Below are 24,252 nucleotides of genomic sequence, written 5' to 3'. Positions count from 1 at the left end.
GCCAGTTCTTTATCCACCGAGTGGTCCATCTGTCAAACTAAATCTCTCCAATTTAGAGACAAGGATGTCATGCGGGACAGTGTTGAACACTTTGCACAAGTCCAGGTAGATGACATCAACTGCTCTACACCTGTCCATCAATTCTGTAGCCCCATCATAGAAAGCCACCAAATTGGTCAGGCAGGATTTTCCCTTAGTGAAGCCATGCTGGCTGTCACCAAGCACCTTGCTGTTTTTCATGTGCCTTAGCATGCTTTCCAGGAGAATCTGCTCCAAGATTTTGCCAGGCTCAAAGGTGAGACTAACTGGTCTGTAATTCCCTGGATCATACATTTTCCCCTTCTTGAAAATGGGGTTATATTTCCCTTTTTCCAGTTGTTGGGAACTTCGTCCGTCTGCCATAATTTTTCAAATATAATGGACAGTGCCTTAGCAACTTCATTCACCAGCTCCTTCAGCACCCGCGGATAGATTTCATCAGGTCCCATGGACTTGTGTACATTCAGGTTCTTAATATGGTCTCGAACCAGATCCTCTCCTACAGTGGGCTTAGGGTCTTTTGTTCTCTTCCAGTCTCACTCCACATTGGGCACCACTCTGCTATCTTGAAAGGCTGGCATCCTTGGTCTTATTTACTGTCTCTTTAGTTGTTATCCGTCCTGTGATGTTCCTTCCCCCATCAGCCAAACATTCCTATCTCTCTATCTGTTAGTAAGTTAGAGCAGTTTGGTCTATTCTTCTATGTTAAAGGCACACACACTATTGTTAGTTTAAAATTTAAGCCTACATTAGCATATGCCAAGGTTGAAGGGTTGTCTGGGGAACTATCACCGCGTAGATTCCGTGCATCCAACTGCATCCCATCCTGGGAGTAGCAGCTGCATTTTATCCTAAGTTTTCCTTAGTGTTATATTATAACTTTGGGGGACTAGGGGGAGGTGGTCTCTAATTTACCCCATTTTCCCCCAACCTTACTGTCCATTTTTCTAACCCATGCTTCCTAAGCTTACCTAGGAGGATGCTATGGGAGACAGTGTCAGAAGTCTTGCTGAAGTCAAGGTAGATAACATCCACTCCTCTCCCCTCATCAACCCATCTTGCCATGTCATCATAAAAGGCTGTCAGATTGTTCAAGCAAGATTTAACCTTTGGTAAGTTTGTGCTGACTACTTCTGATGACATTCTTTTCATGCTTGGTGATGATCTCCAGAAAGGCCTGTTCCATCACCTTTCCAGGGATAGAGGTTAGGCTGACTGGATGGTAGTTTTTTGGGTGTTCCTTCTTACCATTTTTGTAGATGGGAGTGACACTGGCCTTCCTCCAGTCATTGGGCACCTCACCTGTTCTCCATGATTTTTTGAACATGATGAAGAGAGGCAGAGCAAAAACATGTGCCAGCTCCCTCAGCACCCGTGGGTGTATCCCATCAGGGCCCATGGATTTATGGGTGTTAAGTCTGTCTAGCCAATCACTAACCCAACCCTCTACAACCAGGGGGGATGTCTTCCTTTCTCTGGCTTTCTTTTACCTCCAAGGTCTGGGACACCCAAGGGCTGTTGTGAGCGATAAAGACTGAGGCAAAGAAGACAATAAGTAATTATGCTGTCTCTGTGTCTTCTGTTACCAGGACACCCATCTGATTCAGCAGCAGCCCTGCATTTTCCCTTATCTTCCTTTTGCTGCTGAAATACTTGTAGAAGCCCTTCCTGTTATCCTTGATGTCCTTTGCCAGACTCAGCTCTAAGTGGGCCTTGGCCTTCCTCATCACATCCCTGCATATGCTGACATCCTTTGTGCTGCTCATCAGATGCACCCTTGCTGACCTGTGATCCCTCTCCAGTCTCTGGGCATCTCCTACTGAAACCAAATTAGCAAGTATTTCATTGTGTATAAAGACATACTCATGGACAAGGTGTGGAATAATTATAAATTAAACTTATATTTGAAATGTAGCATTGTTCACACATAAAGGAAAAATGGACTTTCAGGGGAAGATGCAGCTATACCTGGTCTGCCAGGAATGTGCACTCCACAGCGGTTCCCATGGCAACATTGACGGAGTATGGAGCAGAGTGGAGATTCTGCTGTCATGATCTGTCCTAACACCAGCAGACATGGGAACTAGGTGGTACTAGAAACTGATAAGCTGCATAATTGCTACCTTGAGCCAACAGTCTGTCATCTTCTGACAAACTGCTGTCCTTTGTTCAAACTTTGCTTCATAATAATGCATTTTAATACATTATAATACAAAAACACACCTCCATCTCTAATGCTACCCACCTTCAAAGTGAGATCACCCCTCTTTGAGCATGCTCTTTGAATTCTTTGTGGTATATACCTTTAAAAGCAAAGTGAGAGAATTTTACACCAATAATAATAAAGGTATGTATGACTAGAGTCACTCAAGCTCCACCTTGAAGGTGAAAAATAGTATAAAATGGCCCAGCAAAGGGGGAATATTAGGGAAGACATAATTGTGGACGAGTCGAGGAAAATTCCATCAGCAGATTACCCTTGACTCCTGGGACCGGTTGATGGGCTGGATCTTTCTTCCCCCCCCCCCCCCCCCCCCCCCCCCCCAGGACACCTTTGGGTAAGACTTGCACTGTATTAAGTGCTTCCCAGGGAAAATCAGGAATCTCTATATAGAGTTACTTTTCACTTTTTACTTTTATATTTTAAAGCCAGGCTGTGTTATTCATAACTTTATTGCATTTTTGTATAGCCTATTATTTGAATGTGCTTTTGCAGACAGCGTATTTATCACCGGCAATCCTTACAAACCTCTACCTGTTGCTTTAATAAACTGCACTGTTTAAGTAGCTAATCATAATAGTTTTCTCATTGCACATGACCAAATCCTTCAGTGTGGCCATGTTAGTTCATGATCACGATTAGACTGAAGGTGCAGTGCACTATTAGTGCATCCAGAATCGTGATTGTTCAATATATCAAAAGCGACTGGACTGATAGTGGTAAATTGGGCATCACTCAGAATCTAAGCCTAGCTGCACCCAGCCCCTCTAATATCTGAGGACCAGCTGGAACGCAAGGGGGTTTATTTTCTGCCAAGTTGTCTTGCCTTTTTAATGTGACACAAGGCTACAAGGACTCTCAAGATAAGGAAGACATGCAACAAGAGAACCAGATGTCTTCCCTCAAATCAATGTGGGCCTTCCTCCTGTGGATAAGTCCTGAGAAACAGGCAAACAACTGCAAAAAATAACAACTCAAGGAGCCTCGCAGGGATGTAAATTAGCCCAAACAAGAACATGTACTTAATTGGCAAGACTAAACACACATTCCAATGTCTTTAACTAATGGATTTCCATAAAAAGATATTTTTCTCCCCAAACGAACACCATGACCCCCAGAGACCACTCCTCAAATTCACAGCACCTGTGCCATGGCCTTATCTACCCAAATTACCATATGCAATGAGTAGTGGGAATTATGATGAATATGTATATCAAAAAGTCATTTTAGTTAAGACTACTGATGCATCTACTCAGCTATGATTTATTTACAGATATATTTGTTGCACTAGTTACCTTTGTTGTTATTCTGTATGCCATATAAGCATTCATGCCATCCCCTGTGAGAAAATTAAAATACTTATCCTAAGGCAAGTTACTTTAATCCCTTAATCCCTCCACACATTTTTTTAATATACAATAAATAGCTTTTTATTTACATACTAAAACCCATCAAAAGATAACTGAATAAGGAATTATGCTAAAATCTCAAAATAGTCTCTAAGAGGTAAGACAGTGTAACATATGATTTATTAGGTTCAAGTAATTTACCAACTTTCTCTGAGTCTGGTACATTGACTTCCATATCAAGCAAATCTCCATTTGCTTCCTCTTCAATCTAGAAAAAGTGTATGCCATGTTTAACAAGTTAATGTGCATTCATATTATATATGGATACAAAGATAAGGATATAGAGGAAGGAAGTCAGTATGTCTCAGTGACTAAAAAGCTCTTCTAGACCCATCAACCAATTTTAAGTGAATGTAATTTCATGTCTTGGTTTTTAAATTTGAGCCTTCCTGAATACGTTTTTAGTGTGGCAACCTCTTCTTCAGACTTGTTGGCCTCAGAGTTCTAGTAAACATTTATCGTAGAGAAATACTCATTTTATTTCCTCCAATTCCAGCAGGCACAGAGGTTCAAAAATGTTCTCACCCAGCCTGACCCAAGCAGCGACCCGGGCCTTCTGCATAACTCCCCCCAGTTTACATACTGGGCATGTTCTGGTGTCCTCAACATAAAAAGGACATGGAACTGTTGGAACAAGTCCAGAGAAGGGCCACGAGGATGACCAGGGGACTGGAGCACCTCCCGTATGAAGACAGGCTGAGGAAGTTGGGGCTGTTCAGCCTGGAGAAGAGAAGGCTGCGTGGAGACCTCATAGCAGCCTTCCAGTATCTGAAGGGGGCCTATAAGGGTGCTGGAGATGGACTCTTCATTAGGGACAGTAGTGATAGGACAAGGGGTAACAGGTTCAGACTTAAACAGGGGAAGGTTAGGTTAGGTATAAGGAGGATGTTCTTTACTGTGAGGGTAGTGAAGCACTGGAACAGGTTGCCCAAGGAAGTTGTGAATGCTCCATCCCTGGCAGTGTTCAAGTCCAGGTTGGACAAAATCTTGGGTGTACATGGTTTAGTGTGAGGTGTCCCTGCCCATGGCAGGGGGGTTGGAACTAGATGATCTTAAGGTCCTTTCCAACCCTAACTATTCTATGATTCTATGATGTGCTGTGGTATGGAATACCCCATTGGCTAGTTTGGGTCAGGTGTCCTGTCTGCTTCCTCCTGGCTTCCCATGCCCCTCCTCACTGGCAGAGCAGGAGAGACTTTTCAGTCCTTGATCAGAGTAAGGATTACTTAGCAATGACTCAAAACATTGGTGTGTTATCAGCGTTGTTCTCAGGCTAAAGTCAAAAACACAGCACTGCACCACCTACTAAGAAGGAGAAAAATGACTGCTACTGCTGAACCCAGGACAAGTACCCAGTATAATTTTCTCCATAATTTTTCCAGGAACTGAAGTTAGACTAACAGGCCTGTAGTGCCCTGGGTCTACCCTCACACCCTTCATGTAAGTCAGAATAACATTGGGGAGGCCCTTGCTGACTGGAAGCTAGCCAGACTCGCAAGACCTTTTGTAGATGATCGAAAGGGGTCTTCCCGTAACATCCGCTAGCTCCTTTAGTGCTCTGGGATGAATCCCATCAGACCCCATGGACTTGTGAAAATTTAGCTGATACAACTGGTCTCCTACAATTTCAGTGTCCACAAATGGAAAGTCACTATTCTCACACTTGTAGTCCTCAGACTAAAGAGAATGGGTAGCTGTTGTCGTTTAAATGTATCCAGCAACTAAGTACCATACAGCCATTTGCTCACCCCAACCCTTTTTCCCTCCCCAGGCAGGATGGGAAGAAGAATTAAAAGAATGTAAAACCTGTGGGTTGAGATAAGAACAGTTCAATAATTAAAAGTACAATGCAATACTAATACTGCTACTAATGGTAAGGGAAATAACAAGGGAGGAGAATATAAAGCTAAATGAAAAAAAAAAAAAGAGAAACAACAAAACAACACAACAATAAACAGCAGTGATGCACAATACAATTCTTCACCACCTGCTGACCAATACCCAGCCCAACCCGAGCAGTGGGCTGGGACAGTTATTTTTCTTCCTAGTGGCTGGTACAGTGTTTATAGGGATGGTCCATGGACTAAGGAATGATCTCTCTCTTTGTGTGTGGGGGGGTTTATATATAAGACAAGAAGAAATGTTATACTGAAAAAAAAAGGGATCTGAGCATGACATGAATGGCATGGAATAAGGGGTGGATACTGTCCTGGGTTCAGCTGTAGCAGTCATTTTTCTTCATCTTAGTAGCTGGTGCAGTGCTGTGTTTTGTCTTTAGTCTGAGAACAAAGCTGATAACACACCAATGTTTTAGTTGTTGCTCAGTAGCACTTACCCTGAACAAGAACTTTTCAGTCTCTCATGCTCTGCCAGTGAGGAGGGGCACAAGAAGCTGGGAGGGAGAAGAGACAGGACACCTGACCCAAACTAGCCAAAGGGATATTCCATACCATAGCACATCATGCCCAGTATATAAACTGGGGGGAGTTACCAGAGGGGACCAATCACTGCTCAGATCGGGCTGGGTATTGTTCGGCTGGGGGTGAGCAATTGGATTGTGCATCACTTGGGTTTAATGAATTTTTGTTACTCTTTTTTTTTCCTCCCTATAATTATCAGTATTGTTATTATAGAATCATAGAATCATAGAATAGTTAGGGTTGGAAAGGACCTCAAGATCATCTAGTTCCAACCCCCCTGCCATGGACAGGGACACCTCACACTAAACCATCCCACACAAGGCTTCATCCAACCTGGCCTTGAACACCGCCAGGAATGGAGCACTCACAACCTCCCTGGGCAACCTATTCCAGGGTCTCACCACCCTAACAGGAAAGAATTTCCTTCTTATATCCAATCTAAACTTCCCCTGCTTAAGTTTTAACCCGTCACCCCTTGTCCTGTCACTACAGTCCCTGACAAAGAGTCCCTCCCCAGCATCCCTATAGGCCCCCTTCAGGTACTGGAAGGCTGCTATTAGATCCCCACGCAGCCTTCAATTCTCCAGGCTGAACAGCCCCAACTTCCTCAGCCTGTCTTCATACAGGAGGTGCTCCAGTCCCCTGATCATCCTCGTGTCCCTCCTCTGGACTTGTTCCAGCAGTTCCATCTCCTTTTTATGTTGAGGACACCAGAACTGCACACAATACTCCAGGCGAGGTCTCACAAGAGCAGAGTAGAGGGGCAGGATCACCTCCTTCGACCTGTTGGTCACGCTCCTTTTGATGCAGCCCAGGATACAGTTGGCTTTCTGGGCTGTGAGCACACACTGCCGGCTCATGTTCATTTTCTCATCGACCAGCACCGCCAAGTCCTTCTCTGCAGGGCTGCTCTGAATCTCTTCTTTGCCCAGTCTGTAGCTGTGCCTGGGATTGCTCCGACCCAGGTGTAGGACCTCGCACTTGTCATGGTTGAACTTCATAAGGTTGGCATCAGCCCACCTTACAAGCGTGTCAAGGTCCCTCTGGATGGCATCCCTTCCCTCCAGCATATCAACCAGACCACACAGCTTGGTGTCATCGGCAAACTTGCTGAGGGCACACTCAATCCCACTGTCCATGTCAGCGACGAAGATGTTAAACAAGACAGGTCCCAACACCGATCCCTGAGGGACACCACTTGTTACCGGTCTCCAGCCGGACATCGAGCCATTGACCACAACTCTTTGTCTGCGGCCGTCCAGCCAGTTCTTTATCCACCGAGTGGTCCATCCATCAAATTGATATCTCTCCAATTTAGAGAGAAGGATGTGGTGTGGGACAGTGTCAAACGCTTTGCACAAGTCCAGGTAGATGACATCAACTGCTTTACCCTTGTCCATCAATTCTGTAGCCCCATCAGAGAAGGCCACCAAATTGGTCAGTCAGGATTTCCCCTTAGTGAAGCCATGCTGGCTGTCACCAAGCACCTTGTTGTTTTTCATGTGCCTTAGCATGCCTTCCAGGAGAATGTGCTCCAAGATTTTGCCAGGCACAGAGGTGAGACTGACTGGTCTGTAATTCCCCAGGTCTTCCATTTTCCCCTTCTTGAAAATGGGGGTTATAATTCCCTTTTTCCAGTAGTCGGGAACATCACCTGACTGCCATGATTTTTCAAATATGATGGCCAGTGGCTTAGCAACTTCATTCGCCAGCTCCTTCAGGACCCGTGGATGGATTCCATCAGGTCCCACGGACTTGTGTGCGTTCAGATTTTTAAGATGGTCTCGAACCAGATCCTCTCCTACAGTGGGCCCAAGGTCTTCATTCTCACAGTCCATGCATCTACCTTCTAAGAACTGGGTGGTGCAGTCCGAGCCTTTGCCAGTGAAGACCAAGGTGAAGAAGTCATTCAGAACCTCAGCCTTCTCCAAATCCTGTGTAGCCAGTTCTCCCGAAAGCTTCCTCAGGGCGCCTATTTTGTCCCTAGTCTGTTTTTTGTTTGCTACGTACCTGTAGAACCCCTTCCTGTTATCCTTAACATCCCTGGCTAGGTTTAATTGTAACTGGGCCTTAGCCTTCCTAACCTGGTCCCTAGCTTCCCGGACAACATCCCTGTACTCTACCCAGGCCGCCTGTCCTTGCTTCCATTTTTTAGAAGCCTCTTTTTTCCTTTGAATTTTCCTCAGCAGCTCCTTATCCATCCAAGGAGGTCTCCTGGCCCTCCTGCTGCACTTCCTTCTAGTTGGGATGCAGCACTCCTGAGCTTGTAGCAGGTGATCCTTGAATATCAACCAACAGTCTTGGCCACCCCTGCCCTCCAGGGCTATATCCCATGGAACCTTACTAAGCAGGCTCCTGAAGAGGCCAAAGTCTGCTCTTTTGAAGTCCAGGGCAGTGAGCTTGCTACACGCTCTTCTCACTCTCCTGGGGATCTCAAATTCGACCATCTCGTGATCGCTGCATCCAAGGCTGCCCTGGAGTACCACATTCTCAACAAGCCCTTCCCTGTTGGTGAGCACAAGGTCAAGCATGGCACCTCTCCTTGTCGGCTCCTCTATTAATTGCAGAAGGAAGTTGTCTTCCACACAATCGAGGAACCTCCTGGATTGCTTGTGCCGTGCAGTGCCATCGTTCCAACAGATGTCAGGGTGGTTGAAATCCCCCATGAGAACAAGGGCCTGCGAGCGTGAGGCTTTTCCTATCTGTCTGTAGAGTGCTTCATCCACAGGTTCTCCTTGATCAGGCGGCCTGTAACAGATTCCCACAGTAATGTCTCCCATGGCTGTTTTCCCTTTAACCCTGACCCACAAACTCTCTGTAAACTGCTCACCTGCCCCCAGACAGAGTTCCATACCCTCCAGCCTATCCCTAACATAAAGGGCAACTCCACCTCCCCACCTGCCAGGCCCGTCCTTTCTAAAGAGCCTGTAACCTTCCATTCCAACACTCCAGTCATAGGAGCCATCACACCATGTTTCTGTGATGCCTATTATATCATACCCCCGTAGATGTTTACACATTTCTAATTCCTCTTGTTTGTTCCCCATGCTACGGGCGTTTGTATAGAGGTATCTGAGACAAGCTCCAATTGAAGCCGGCTTGTTGGCTGGAGCAGCTGGAATATATCTACATTATTCCGAGCATTTATTATAGGTGCTGGCAACTGACTGGGTGTGTTGGGATGGAATGATGCCCCCCTCCCCCAACACATCTAGTTTAAAGCCTCCTTGACCAGTCTGGCAAGCCTCCTACCAAAACTGTTCTTCCCCTTCTTTACCAGAGCAGCTCCACCAGTCCCCAGTAGATCTGGCCTACTAACTTCAGTCTTATGTTCAAGACACCCAAACCCCTGACTATGACACCACCCTTTTAACCATTTATTGACCTAGCCAATCCTCCTAGCTTTTTCTTGGTCCTCCCTTGTGTCCTGGAGAATTGACAAAAAGACTATCTGAGCACCGGAGCCCCTAACCACCTCTCCCAGGGCTCTGTAGTCTTTCTTTATGGTCCCCAGTCTACTACTACCTATATCCCTAGCACCCACATGGATCACCAGAAGCGGGTAATAGTCCGTGGAACTTACTAGAGCAGGTAGCCTCTCTGTACCATCCCTGATCCGTGCCCCTGGTAGGCAGCACACCTCCCTCGAGACGGGGTCAGGCCGACAGACGAGTGCTTCTGTCTCTTTCAAAGTAGAGTCCCCTATTACTATGACCCGCCACTTTTTCTTTGTAGCGCCAGTAGAGATCTTTATCCGTGCATAATCCGGCTGTTTGTGGTGCAAGTACGTTTCCTTGTTAGTCTCCTGCAGGACAGCAAAGCGGTTCTGTGTGGGGACAACAGATTTAGGAGGAAGCTCCTTGCTTTTAATTGTCCTTTTCCTCCTTCTTTTGTTATTTTTCTTTGTCACCAATTCCCAGTTTCCCAGGTTGGTGGCCTCCTTCTTTCCTTCATGAGCTGGAGGGGAAGCTTGAGGCCCCCGCACAGTATGGGGCTGGAGCAAGCAGCTCTGCTTCCTCTCAGCTACCCTGATATCTTGAAGCCCGCTAATAGCATTCCGCAGCTCTGCCACCTGCTGCAGGAGGACCTCCACCAGGGAGCACCGAGTGCAGCCCTGCCCGTCGTGCACCTTTCCCTCACAAGACCAGTGCAGGCACCCTCTACACTCCGAGCTCTGCACTGCAGCCTCCCCTGTCATCTGCTCTGTCTGGGTGCCTACGCTGGCCACCGCCGGGGCAGCCAGAGCAGAGCTCCCAGAGCGGGCCCTGGCCATACGACGGGTGCTCACCATCCCGCTCAGCCTACCCGCATGAACTGCCGCGCAAACTGCCTCGTCCCGCTCCTAGTCGCTCGCGCTCCCTGGGGCAGGTTTTTAACCACTCAGGGTTGGTGCTGCTGCTCCTGGCTCCGCCCCCTGTTGAGTCAGCGGCTCGCGTCCGCGGAGCTGCCGGCTCCTGGGCAGGTCCTGTCGAGGACTTGAAGCTCCCTCGGTAGCTCTGGCTGCTCTGAGTTGAGGCTCCTGGACGCTGATCTCTCCCCCGCTCCGGTGTTAAAGGCGTCCTCTCTCTTCTTTGTATTATCACTATATTTTACTTTATTTCAATTTTTAAACTGCTTTACTTTCTTCCGAATTTCCTCCCCATCCTGCCCAGGGAGGGTGTGGGGCGGTATGGGGGGAGTGAGCAAGCAGCTGCATGGTACTTAGTTGTTGGCTGGGTTTAAACCATGATACCCCAGCTTTCTTTTCTCTTGTACTGGAGAGCCCAGAACTAGGCTCAGCACTACAGATGTGTCCTACCAGTGCTGAGTAGAGGGGATCATCTCCCTCAACCTGCTGACAGTGCTCTTCTTAATGATTCGGAGAAAACTCCAGGAACAAACTTGACAACAAAGTTTTCAAGCTGACAAGCAGGTATTCTTTATTGAGGCGCCGGAAAACACGAGGGATAGCTCCTCCTAACGTGTGTCTCCCTGTTGCTACACAAGCCGTCCTTATACAGTCCCTGGGCATACATACATTACGTCATTTTCCAGAAAGTTCCCTGCATGCCTACAGAAATGTGGTGGTGGTGGTCTCTGAGGGTCGTTTACTTCTTCCAACAATCTTCATCACTTCTGGCAGCCTTTGGAGCACGCACAGTAGATGCTTATACCACTTTAATTGGTTCGTTAGCACCAGAGGCATAATAATCCTCCTATCCTCCTACTTATCAGTTAGTTTAACTGTAGCCCATCCTGGACACCTGCCATTCCCAGATACTCCTTATCCCTGTGTCCTGTTCTTCTAGACTGTTTTTCTTAAAACTGTGTCAACTATAACAATTTATCTTGTACAAGAATGCTCAGTGTGTTCTCTAGCTGCATTCTAATTTTTTTCTATGTATCATGCACTTTAGTAATTTTCCATTGCTACTGTTACAAAGCCATCAAACTTAACATTACTTAAAACTGATTCTAAAGCTTTATATATTCCATTTTGTGATTTTGTGTCTCCCTTGTCTCACTAATTTCAGGTAGTAATTTCCATAATATTTCAAACTCATCTTAAAAGCAATCACCTTTTATAATCTTCATTTCTAATATGATCAAAGATTATGAAAAATCCACTTTACAATGTCATAAGTCAGATTGGTTTTTGCTTTGTTACCTTGCACAGAACACAGCTCGATCCCCTCATGTAATTTCTGTTCATTCCCATGCCTCTTGCCTCTTCTGTTCTCCATGGCATGTTTTTATTTTTTTCTTGGAGATACTGGTCTTTCCTTTGGCTGTTATTATTCAGGGAGTGTAGATATTTCTAATCTGCATTTTTTTTCACTTCGCTAATCTGGTATCAGGTGACAAATATGCCTTTTTTTTTTTTCTATTTCACATAGAAAAAGGCTTTTATTAGTCTTTCACAGCATGGGAAAGCAGGCATCAGAGCAGCATAGAAGTTTTAGTTGTAAGGATGCAGTACAGTATATTCAACTGCCATGGTTTGCAGTGTATCCAATGAAGACAGGCTGAAAGAGCTGGGGGCTAATTAACACCCCTGAGAGGCTCCTCTAGCTGTTTCCTTTTGCAGCTGTTTACCTATTTCTCAGGACTTATCAACAGGAGGAAGGCCCACATCGATTTGAAAGAAGACATCTGGTCCTCTTGTTGCATGCCGTCATTACCTTGAGAATCCTTGTAGCCTTGTCTATGACTATGTCTCTATACACAATGAAATTCTCAAGGACGGCAATGTACTTCTTAGAAAGGACAGGTTAGGGAGACGAGGTGGTGGAGTTGCTCTTTATGTGAAAGATCAACTGGAATGTATCAAGCTCTACCTGGGGACAGATGAATGAGTTGAGAGTTTATGGGTGAGAATTAAGGGACAGGCTAATATAGGGAACACTGTTGTGGGTGTTCACTATAGGCCACCTGATCAGGAGGAGGAAGTTGATGAGGCCTTCTATGGGCAGATGGAAATAGCCTCGCGGTCACAGGGTCTGGTTCTCCTGGGGGACTTCAACCACCCAGTTATTTGTTGGAGGGATAACAGGGCCCAGCACACACAGTCCAGGCATCTCCTGCAGATCGCTGAAAATAAATAGCTTTTTGTTACAAGTGGTGGAGGAGCTAATGAAGAAAGGTGTGTTGCTGGACTTTGTACTAACAAACCAGGAAGGACTGGTTGATGACCTAAAGATTGGGGGACAGCCTTGGCTGTAGCGATCATGAGAGGGTAGAATTCAGGATCCTGCGTGGGGGCAGCAAAACAGTAAGCAGGACTAGAACTCTGGACATCTGGAGAGCTAAATTCAGCCTCTTCAAAGACCTACTTAAAGGAATCCCATGGGATAGGGCTCTAGAAGACAAGGGAGTACAGGAAAGCTGGTCATTTTTTAAGTACCACTTCCTCCAAGCCCCAAACCAGTATATCCCCATGATGAAGAAATTAGGCAAAGCAGGCAGGAGACCTACACGGTTGAGAAGGGAGCTCCTAGTAAACCTTAAACTCAAGAAGGAAATTTATGGGAGTTAGAAAACAGGACAGGCCAAGTGGGAGGACAATAGGAATATTGTCAGGGTATGCAGGAATGCGGATGAGGAAGGCCAAGGCCTGCTTAGAGCTGAGTCTGGCAAAGGGCATCAAGGACAACAGGAACGGCTTCTACAAGTATATCAGCAGCAAAAGAAAGATAAGGGAAAGTGTGGGGCTGCTGCTGAATCAGATGAGTGTCCTGGTAACAACACATAGAGAAGGCAGAATTACTGAATGTCTTCTTTGCCTCAGTCTTTATTGCTAAGAATGGCCCTCAGGAGTCCCAAACCTCAGAGGTTAGAGATGAACACAATAGAAAGGAAGACTTCCATCTGGTTGTAGAGGGTTAGGTTAGGGATGGGCTAGACAGACTTAATACACATAAATCCATGGGCTAGCTGTCTACCCTAGAAGCATTATTTTTTATTTTCGGTATAATGGATTGATGTTCTTATACTTGTAAATTTCTTATAGTGTAGCTTACTGCCTTGTTCCTTCTCTTCTGGGGCAAAGCTCCATCATAATCCATAGTGGGGTAGGTGACCCTACATACTATATTAAGCACAAATACTGCTTCTGACATTTTGTATCCAGTATTTTTTCTTAAGAATCACAGTGTTGACTTAACTGTAGCAAAATCGTAATAGAAATTTTTCTCTTGAGTACAGAACTTGGGTAAACTGTATGCCTTTTTTTTTTTTTTTTCCTCTCCATATTTTGATGGAGAAAGGTTGTGGTGGTGTTTATCCTCTTACAGCTTTGCTCCTTACTAAATAAAGTAAAATGTGCTTCTTACAGCTTTGCTCCTTACTAAAAAAAGTAAAATACCTTTCAACTGTCCCAATCAACTTCTGTGTCTAACTCTTTAGGTGGCTGGTCGCAAGGGATTCCCTCATGTGATTTACGCTCGTCTTTGGAGGTGGCCTGATCTTCATAAAAATGAACTCAAGCATGTTAAATATTGTCAATATGCTTTTGACTTAAAATGTGACAGTGTCTGTGTAAATCCTTACCATTATGAGCGTGTAGTATCACCTGGCATTGGTAAGTAGACTCTTGATTTAAAATGGAACGGTGGGACTAAACTGTAAAATGTTTTCCTTTTGAGTGTAGAGAATACAGGCAGGCCTAAATTAGAAACATTAATTTTTTTATGATCTAATAATAATTTACTCTCTCATGCTCTTGTCCATCTTCTTAATGGAATTTTTCTTTTGCCTTTATTCTAAATTTGAAAGAACAGTTTGTGGCTTTTGTTTAAGCCTTCCTGTTGGTTTGCACACAGTTCTTGCGGTTAATGTGTACCTTGGGAATAACTTGGCATCGAGATTTGTGATGGAAGGGGTATAATACGTAGAGTCTGTATTACTAATTTGTAAAGGCTGATAAACTTAATATTCAAACACATTTGAAGATCTCTGTGTATATAGTCCTCCACACCCCCTTTTCTTTTTCTTTTTCAAGATCTCTCGGGACTGACACTACAGAGTTCTGGTAAGTAGTTCTGCTTACTGTTGCATTTCTCTGGGCACAAACTGCGTTAAACTCTTCAGTATGTATACAGTTTACTCCTGTGTATCTCCTTGGGAGGGAGTATAGAGAGCAGATGGAAATACATTTGTCTTTTTGGTTTTGGAAAACCAGAAAAGTAGCATATGAGAGGCAAGTATTGATAAATTCTTTAAATTGAGGCTTCAGCTTAGCTTGTAGGTATGTTCTCTTTTCATTGCCTGCTACTTAAAAACACCAAGAAAAAAGGAAAACAAAACCCTCACTCTTTTATTTAATAAGCAGCATTTAACAAACACATGATAATATGTGCACCTGTATGATATACTAATTAATTGGATTGGGAATAATAGATGCTTATGTTTTAATAAGTAGTTTAACAAGAAAATAATAGAAATTCTGTAATTGCTATTGTAATTCTGCATGGCTACGCTGTTAAATATAAGGTAGTGTTATAGTGTCTTTGTGAATTTGATTATTCTAGTCAATTTGGGAGCTGCTTAAAATTACTGAAGGAATGCATGAAGTTTTTTGTGTTGTGCCCATGAATTACATTTTTCATAGGAGCTTTATTTTATTACTCTTATACTAGAAGTTGGCTTGTTAGCTACTTCATTAACATATATTTAGGTGCTTGATGAAAAGCATGTTTTTCCCTTTTATTAACCATGTCTAATCACTGAATGATGGACTGAAAAACAAAATGTGGTTGGAGTCTACTACTGTGGGTCTAAACTGCTTGTTTGATAGCAATCAGCAAAATAAACAGTTAGCTTTTCCATCCAGTTACACTTCAAAATTTCTTGCTGCTGACTTGAAGTGTTTATTTGTAATTTAGAGGAGTGCTGTAGCAATGTTTAGGTAGGTTAAATACTCCCCCAATAGTTTTAATAGCATTGCTGTTCCTTAAAAGTAGTAGTGCGACTTGTAGTTAAATCCTGAAAATAGATTTGCCTCGCATGTTTAACCATTTGCTTCTTCACAGCTCCATCAAGCATGCTGGTGAAAGATGAATACGTTAATGACTATGAGGGGCAGCTGTCACTGTCTTCTGCCGAAAGCCATTCAGTCCAAACCATCCAGCATCCACCAAGTAACAGGGCATCTGCTGAGCCTTATAGCGCCCCAGCCATGTTAGCTCCTGCTGAGGCTAGCACTACCAGCACCACGAATTATCCCAACATTCCTGTGGCTTCAACAAGTAAGACTGTCAAGATTATATGAGGTAGTAAACTGAAAATGTGATGGATCAAAGAGAAAGTGTATGTCAGTATGATCTGGGCAGTCTCGTAAGCATTAACATAAGGTTTTGTCTTGGAGCAAAATTTGAGTAATTTTTCCTGGTGACCCGGTCTTTTTTTAATGAGACTGACGCTGCACGAGTGTTACAAGCCTATTTAGATATGCCAAAGATTGAGTGATGCCATGTTAAAACAACTGACTGCTGACATAACATTATGGCTATTATTTGAACAACTGCTGTAGGAATGGAAAAAAAATTATTATTCTATTACAACAGCAACCAGGACAACAAACATGTATACTGTTAGGTGGCAGTATCGAGAGGTTTTCAGACAAATCTTTAGTGTTCCAGAGCTAACAAAATCAGTCTTTGAGTATTAACTTTAAGGGCTTCTACAAGAATATCAGCAGCAAAAGGAAGATAAGGGAAAATGTGGGGCCGCTGCTGAATCAGGTGGGTGTCCTGGTAACAGAAGACAAGGAGCAGGTGGAATTGCTGAATGCCTTCTTTGGCTCAGTCTTCACCGCTAAGAACGGCCGTCAGGAGTCCCAGACCTTGGAGGTTAGAGATGGAGGCCAGAGAAAGGAAGAATTTCCCCTGGAAGACTTCCCCCTGGTTGTACAGAGTTGGGTTAGGGAGAGACTAGACAGACTTAACACCCATAAATCCATGGGCCCTGATGGGATGCACCCACGGGTGTTGAGGGAGATGGCAGATGTTGTCGCTCTGCCTCTCTCCATCATCTTTGAAAAATCATGGAGAATGGGAGAGGTGCCCAATGATTGGAGGAATGCCAGTGTCACTCCCATCTTCAAAAATGGTAAGAAGGGGAGGATCTGGGAAGCTACCGTCCAGTGAGCTTCACCTCCATCCCTGGAAAGGTGATGAAACAGGTCATTCTGGAGGTCATCACCAAGCATGAAGAAGGCGGTGGCCATCAGTAGTAGTCAGCATGGGTTCACCAAGGGGAAATCTTGCTTGAACAATCTAATAGCCTTTTATGATGACGTGGCAGGATAGGTTGATGAGGGGAGAGCAGTGGATATTATCTACCTTGACTTCAGCAAGGCTTTTGACACTGTCTCCCATAACATCCTCCTAGGTAAGCTTAGGAAATGTGGGTTAGATGAATAGACAGTGAGGTGGATTGAGTACTGGCTGAATGGCAGAGTTCAGTGGGTCATGATCAATGGAGTAGAATCCAGTTGGAGGCCTGTAGTCAGTGGTGTTCCCCAGGGATCAGTATTGGGTCTGGTCTTATTCAACTTGTTTATCAGTGACCTGGATGAAGGGCTAGAGTGTACCCTCAGCAAGCTTGATGCTGACATGAAGCTGGGGGAGTAGCTGATAAACCTGAAGGCTGTGTTATCTTTTAGTGGGACCTTGATAGGCTGGAGAATTGGCAGAGAGAAACCTAATGAGGTTCAACAAGGGCAAGCGTAGGGTACTGCACCTGGGGAGGAAGAGCCCCAAGTACCAGTACAGGTTGGGGGCTGACCTACTAGAGAGCAGTTCAGATGAGAAGGACCTGGAAGTATTGGTAGATGACAAGATGACTTAAGAGCTGTAAGTGTGGCCTTGTGGCCAGGAGGGCCAATAGTATCCTGGGGTGCATTGGGAGAAGTGTGGCCAGCAGGTCGAGGGAGGTGATCCTCCCCCTCTACTCAGTCCTGGTGAGGTCACATCTGGAGGACTGTGTTCATTTCTGGGCTCTTCAGTGCAAGAAAGAGAAGGAGCTACTGGAGAGGGTCCAGTAGAAGGCCACAAGGATGATTAGGGGTTTGGAGCATCTCTCTTATGATGAGAAATTGTGGGAGCTAGGCCTGTTGAGTCTAGAGAAGACTCAGAGGGGATCTCATTAGTGCCATGAACTAAAACACAAGAAGTTTCACCTCAACATGAAGAACTTCTTTATACTGAGGGTGGCAGAGCACTGGAACAGGCTGCCCAGGAGGGTCATGGAGTCTCCCTCTCTGGAGGCATTCCAAACCCGCTTGGATGCTTTCCTGTGTAACCTGTTCTAGGTGGCCCTGCCTTGGCCAGGGGGTTGCACTAGATGATCTCCAGAGGTCCCTTCCAAGACTCATGAATCTGTGATTCTTTGATTTTTATAATGGCCCACTGTACTACCAGAGTGACAGCTCTAATTAATATTTTCTGTGTGTATTTGGTACAAGTGGAAGAGTCTGGTTTACCAACAACAAACCTCACTCTTCATTCCAGCAGGACATTAAAGCAGTTACGTACACAGTGTCCTGCAGCCCTAATGTAGGGAAGCCAAGAAGTTTGGAGAGGGGTTTCACACACACTTTGTTACTTTAATGTCGAAGATGTGTGAATATAATGGATTTCATCTTAGCAAATTTGAATTATGGTAGCATGGTGTTTTGAGAATGTTATTAAAGTTTAGCTGACTATTTTGCTGAAACTAATGATGGTTTTGCTAAGTGTTGTGGTTTAAGCCCATCCTGTAACTCAGAACTCAGCTGCTCTTTCACTCCCCCCCTTCTTCCTCCCTGCTCCCAGAGGGATGGGGAGGAGAATCACAAGAACGTGAATCCCACAGGCTGAGATAAGAACGGTCCAGTAACTAAGGTATAATGCAAAACTACTACTGCTACCACCAATAATAATAATAATGATAAGGGAAATAACAAGGGGAGAGAATACAGTTGCTCACCACCTGACTGATACCCAGCCCGACCGGAGCAGCGATCTGAGCCTTCCAGGTAACTCCCCCCAGTTTCTATACTGGGCATGATTTGCTGTGGTATGGAATACCCCTTTGGCTATTTTGGGTCAGGTGTCCTGTCTCTGCTTCCTCAAGGCTTCCCCTCCTCACTGGCGGAGCACGAGACTGAAAAAGTCCTTGATCGAAGTAAACATTACTTAGCAACAACTGAAAATACATGATAATACACCAATGTGATAATACGCTAATGGTCTCAGACTAAAGTCAAAACCACAGCACTGCACCAGCTACTAAGAAGGAGAAAAATGCCTGCCACAGCTGAACCCAGGACACCAAGCTAAGATATGACGTCTCTCTCCAGCAGAGAGAACAGGATAGGTGTTTTAATTTTATTGCCTTTGTACAACAGTTTATAGTCAGTAACTTTTTCTCATCAGTGCTATAATTGTTGGAGCCCAGTGGACAGGAAAAAAAGCTTGGATTTTAGGTTTTAGTTCAAGTTTTCAATGTGTGAAGTTCTGCTAGCTACACCAGCCTGAGAGTGCAAATGTATTTGTGAAACTCCTGATCAGTTTAGTGTTAATGGCTGAGTTGAAGCCTTTGAAAATCAAATTCTGCTAACCTTTTCTGAAATATCTGTACTTTTACTTTAAAGCTTAGACAATTCTTGAAATATTTATTTGGGAGGAAAAAAAAACCTAACAGCCCAGCAACTTTCTCAGGAAGGAGTCCAATGATGTGTGCAGCCCTGTTCAAGCACTATTTTAAAATACCGTTCAGTATAATTTTAAGGAATGTAAATTTAAGTGAGTGTCTTCCTTAGGAACAGTAGTTACAACATGCTGAAAATAAGCAATTAAGTAATGGACCTACTGTTGGCCTGTTTGGATTCATACCAAATCTACTCCAGCTATGTTATTCAATAAAACCTGTGACATCTCTTTCCTTTTAAACTGAAAAGAGATGTGAATGACACAAAGATGTGGTTGATGAACAGAGTTCTCTGCACACTTGTAAAATATTAAGGATGTCAGAGTCAAAATTAGCTGATGCAGAGCATGTTGCTTCAAGTTTCCTAAGACACTCTGGTAGATGGAAAAAAATACTGAAACCGAACTTGTAGGAACTGTGTCATGCAGCACCCTTAGTTGGGTGCATTTTACTACCCAGTAGTGCTGAGCTCACTCTTCTTAATTGAAATTGTTGAATGTTCACAAATAGGTAGTCTTCTTTTACCAGGTCAACCTATCAGTATATTGACAGGTAGCCATAGTGATGGACTCTTACAGATTGCTTCAGGGCCTCAGCCAGGAACTCCGCAGAATGGGTTTACAGCTCAGCCAGCTACTTACCATCACAGTGAGTATATACATATGTGCACTCTTAGTTTTCTAAAACCAGTTTCCAAATGTTCAGGAGAAATAGAGGATTAGAAGTGAGAAGTGGAAAAACTCCCTTAACCAACTGCTCCTTTCTCTTTCTAGATAGTACTACAACTTGGACTGGGAGTCGGACGGCAGCCTACACACCTACCATGCCTCACCACCAGAATGGCCATCTTCAGCATCATCCACCTATGCATCCTGGACATTACTGTAAGTAGTACAGATTTTCACATCGCTTACTTTGTTTTCAATTTTGTTGAATTATCCCTTGTGATGATTCTTTAACCCCAAATACTTTTTTGTTACAGAACTACCATTACTGTGTTTAGTATATTCTGACAAATAAATATCAGAGCTTAATAGACTACTTTCCTCTGTTAAAGCAGCAGAGATTAGAAATCCAGGTAGCTATAGTGATACCATCTACATTATAGATGTCTTACTATCTAACAAAATTATAATTTCCCTTCTAAACCTGTTTTTAAAGCTTTGCAATCTTCTTGTATTTCCTTTGTGGCAAATGAAGTTGATTCAGAATATGTTGTTTGGATATTTTTCTTTTAAGTAAGAGTATTATGCAAAAAACTCCCACCCAAATACAAGCTTTTCTAAATTTTGTGGCAAAAGGCTAAACAGTTCTTTATTTCCTAATATAGTATTTAACCAGATCACCTGTTTGCAGCCACCTTTGTTAGCGGAGGGGAGAACGCACTGTGAGTTAATGTTAGAATGACTTTTCACCTTGTCTCTTCACAAGAAAATTGTAGTTTAGATATGGTTATTAAGTTACATTGTTTTGTTCTGTTAGGATCCCACTTAATTTATCTTACATTTTGGAAGTACCAAGATGTAAAACTTTAGTGGTGTTGTAGATATTCTATACATGCTTCTGAGTGCATGTGTCTCCATAATTAATGTTTGTAACTGCCTGGTGATACCACAAAGAGCTTATCTTGGCTGCTGCCATTTTTCACTTCAGATAGTTGCATGTTTTGACACCTACCAACGTTGTGCCTGTTTGGACATCTTATTGCAAAAGCCGCTGTTATAATACAATGTTCAGATCTTACGTTTTTGTTCTCTGCTGTCTGTAAAGGACCAAGAATAAAGAAAGCACCAGAGCCAGAGAAGACATGGCAGGTCAAACCTTCAGGACCCTTGCGTATGAAATCTCATAATTTGGACTCATATGATAACTGGCGCACAAGCTTGGGACCAGAACTTATACCTGAAATTAGTGCAGAATGTCACTAAGGTTTTTAATCGTAGTGACTGTTGGGTGTGTGCACAGTTGCCTAAATCAGGAGAAAGCCTGGATCTCCCATTAATTGGAGTTCCAATTCCTAACACTGTCTCATGGACAAATTTGTGGGTGAACACTTGCAATCTGTATTCGAAGGAAAGGTTAAAATTTGGAGTAGTTAATCCTAATCCAGGTAATAAATATTACACCTGTGCACAAAGATGTATTACACCAAGGACCAGGGTAGGAAATCATGCTTGTTTAAATGCCACAGATGTAGGTCACCATTCAAATTGCAATCATACTATTAATATAGATCGTATCATAGTTCAGTGGTGGCCCATTCCTAAAGGGAAAGGATGTTATTGGTTATGTGGAGAAAATGCTTATAAGACTCTAGCCCCCAACTAGAAGGGGGCATGCACCTTAGGTGCTGTAATACCCAATTTTACTATTATCGACAGGTATCCTTCCGGGACCTCAATTAGAAGTTTTGCTAAACAGATTAAGCAAGGGTTTAACCCTATTATTGAACAGCACACTTTATTTCATAGGACAGAAAAAGGGGGGGTTTGAGACAAGGGGGACACAAAATCACAAAATGGAATATATAAACCTTTAGAATCTGTCCTTTTGCAAATTCTTTTGCAACATTTTATGTATTACCCTTACCATCAAAAGTCTTTTTGAAATAATTTCCCGTTTCTACTTGGTGCTTAATTTCATTCCTCTTCCAATCTTCATGATTTATCATAGGTCATTTACAACACCAGAGGGAACATTGTATCATACCACAAGTAATCAATATTAAAATAATTAACACCAATATACCTGCAACCAGTTGCCTCAACCAGGAGAGATTAGGTAACCATGAAGTTAACTTTTTCCATATTTCTTCAAAACCCCAGGAGGTGACATCCATGGCCATTACATGAAATATCTTAGTTTGTTTCCAAATTTCCTCCAGATCTGTTTCAATTCTGCCACTTTGGTCTATATAGGTGTCCTGGGTTTCCCAGGAGCCGTTTTGCTCCTTCTTAGTAACTGGTGCAAGCTCTGTGTTTTGACTTCCAGCCTGGGCAGAGAGCTGATAACACCGATTGTTTTTAATTGTTGTTAAGTAATGTTTATTCTGACCAAGGACTTTGTGAGTCTCATGCTCTGCTGGGGACGAGGGGAGGCCGGGAGGAAGCAGAGACAGGACACCTGACCCAAACTAGCCAAAGAGGTATTCCATACCACAGCACGTCATGCACAGGGAGGTAACTGGGAGTTACCCGGAAGGGCACACTCGCTCTTCAGGGGGGTCGAACTCGTTCAGCGGTGGTATCGTATTCTCTTGTTATTTTCTCTTATCAATATTATCATTGGTGGTAGCAGTAATGATTTGAGTTATACCTTAGTTACTGGGCTGTTCTTATCTCAACCTGTGGGAGTTACATTCTCTTGATTGTCCTCCCCATCCCTCCGGGAGCGGGGAGGGTTGGGGGGGGGGGTGTGTGTGTGGTGAGTGGATGACCTGTGTGGATCGGTTTAAACCACGACAATAGGAAAAACAACTTTCATTGATTATGGAACAAACCCCTCCTTGTTATGCCAATAACATATCTAGAGCCATTCGGTTTTGTAATACCACCTTTCTGCCTGGATTATATCAATGTTTTTACTTTCCATTTCCTCTATGGTTGCTGAGATATTTACAATTGCTTTCTTTAATTCACTTACTCCCAAAGATGGAATTAGCCCTGTTACAGAACTATGAAATGCAGTGTGCCATTCAATAATAGGGTTAAACCTTCGCTTAATCCGTTTAGCAAAACTTCTAATCCAGGATTTTGTGCCCCCCTTGTCTCAGTGTGAAGTGTCTCTGCCCATGGCAGGGGGGTTGGAACTAGATGAAAGGTCCTTTCCAACCCTAACTATTCTATGATTCTAACGGTGGCCCAACACTACAAAGGTAGAAAGATGTCAGCTTTGTGATAAACACATAAATGTATTGGCTTTCGCAAATCATAGGTGTGGTTATGTGGATATAACTGTATGAGTTTACAGTAACAGAAACAAAGCTCCCTAAAGACACAAGATTAGCCAACAAGTTAAAAAGGGGCATAACTCTTGAGCGAAACGGAGTCACATAGTAAAAGAATCTGTAAAGGTAAAGGAAAGGGGGGGGGGGGGGGAGCTTGATATAAGAAAAGCTAGTGCCTGGAAAATATAAAGTACCTTTTAGCTTAACTTAGGTTGTAGAAAGAGAACAATGTTTATGTTGTAAGTCTGTGGAATTTAGTGGCCCCACTAAACATGAGTTAATTGTTTCACACTCGTCTTCTAAAGTATCTTTAGCTTTAAAGAACAATATTTGTGTTGTAAGTCTGTGGTGAGATAACAGGATTTAGTGACCCCACTAAACATGAATGAATTATTTCACACCATCCTTCTACTTATCAGTTAGTTTAGAAACAGAGCCTCCCAAACATCTGGTAGCTTGGGATTCTCCTTTTCTGCCTGTTCTGCAATAAATTTTGCAGGAAGGTCACACTGTTTTAAATCTTTGCTAGTTATCAAAATAATTACAGATATGGCTGGTTTCAGCTAGTTGTGTGATTACTGGGGCGTCTAACTGTGCCAAAGGTGAAAAGTACACTGTGAGGAGGACTGCTTACTTCATCTTGAAGACCCCTACTCACAAGAGGAAGACTGCTTACTTCATCCTCAAGACCCCTGCCCACAATTACCTGAGAGAAGTGTGCAGATGCCAAGAGGAGAATTATGATAATAAGTTCCTGGAGCTAGTTATACTATTCCCCACCTATACGTGGGAATTATGAATATGTATGTGACTAATGCAATAGTGAAAGTATATAAACCTGTAACAAATACTAATCACTTGCGCCTCTGGCTACAGTCATGCGCCCAGCGCTGTTGCTTTTGCTTTATTGACTTTGTCCCTCAATAAAACCTTGTTATCTTGTTTAGAGGAGTGAGTTTGTATTCCACAGCTTCTAGTTTAAAAAGAAAACAAACTAACAAATAAACAAAAGACCTAACAAAACTTTTCCTTTTTAGCTGAATTCCT

At 43.6% G+C, this 24,252-nt stretch overlaps 1 protein-coding gene across 1 annotated transcript in view; it reads left to right on the top strand.

The window, feature by feature from the left end:
- Positions 1 to 21,048, top strand: part of LOC136004431 (uncharacterized) — a 35,675-nt gene extending 14,627 nt beyond the window's left edge. Inside the window, exons 5-10 of the mRNA XM_065660923.1 lie at positions 13,974 to 14,148; positions 14,569 to 14,598; positions 15,599 to 15,814; positions 19,788 to 19,907; positions 20,033 to 20,143; positions 21,030 to 21,048. Coding sequence (XP_065516995.1) covers positions 13,974 to 14,148; positions 14,569 to 14,598; positions 15,599 to 15,814; positions 19,788 to 19,907; positions 20,033 to 20,143; positions 21,030 to 21,031 — 654 coding nt within the window. The 3' untranslated portion in view covers positions 21,032 to 21,048. The remainder of the gene's footprint in view (positions 1 to 13,973; positions 14,149 to 14,568; positions 14,599 to 15,598; positions 15,815 to 19,787; positions 19,908 to 20,032; positions 20,144 to 21,029) is intronic.
- Positions 21,049 to 24,252: the final 3,204 nt, after the last annotated feature.

Source organism: Lathamus discolor, chromosome W (genome assembly GCF_037157495.1).
Source record: "Lathamus discolor isolate bLatDis1 chromosome W, bLatDis1.hap1, whole genome shotgun sequence".
NCBI classification, from domain to species: domain Eukaryota; kingdom Metazoa; phylum Chordata; class Aves; order Psittaciformes; family Psittacidae; genus Lathamus; species Lathamus discolor.
Note: the sequence above shows the minus strand (reverse complement) of the source record. Positions and strands in the feature narration are given on the sequence as shown.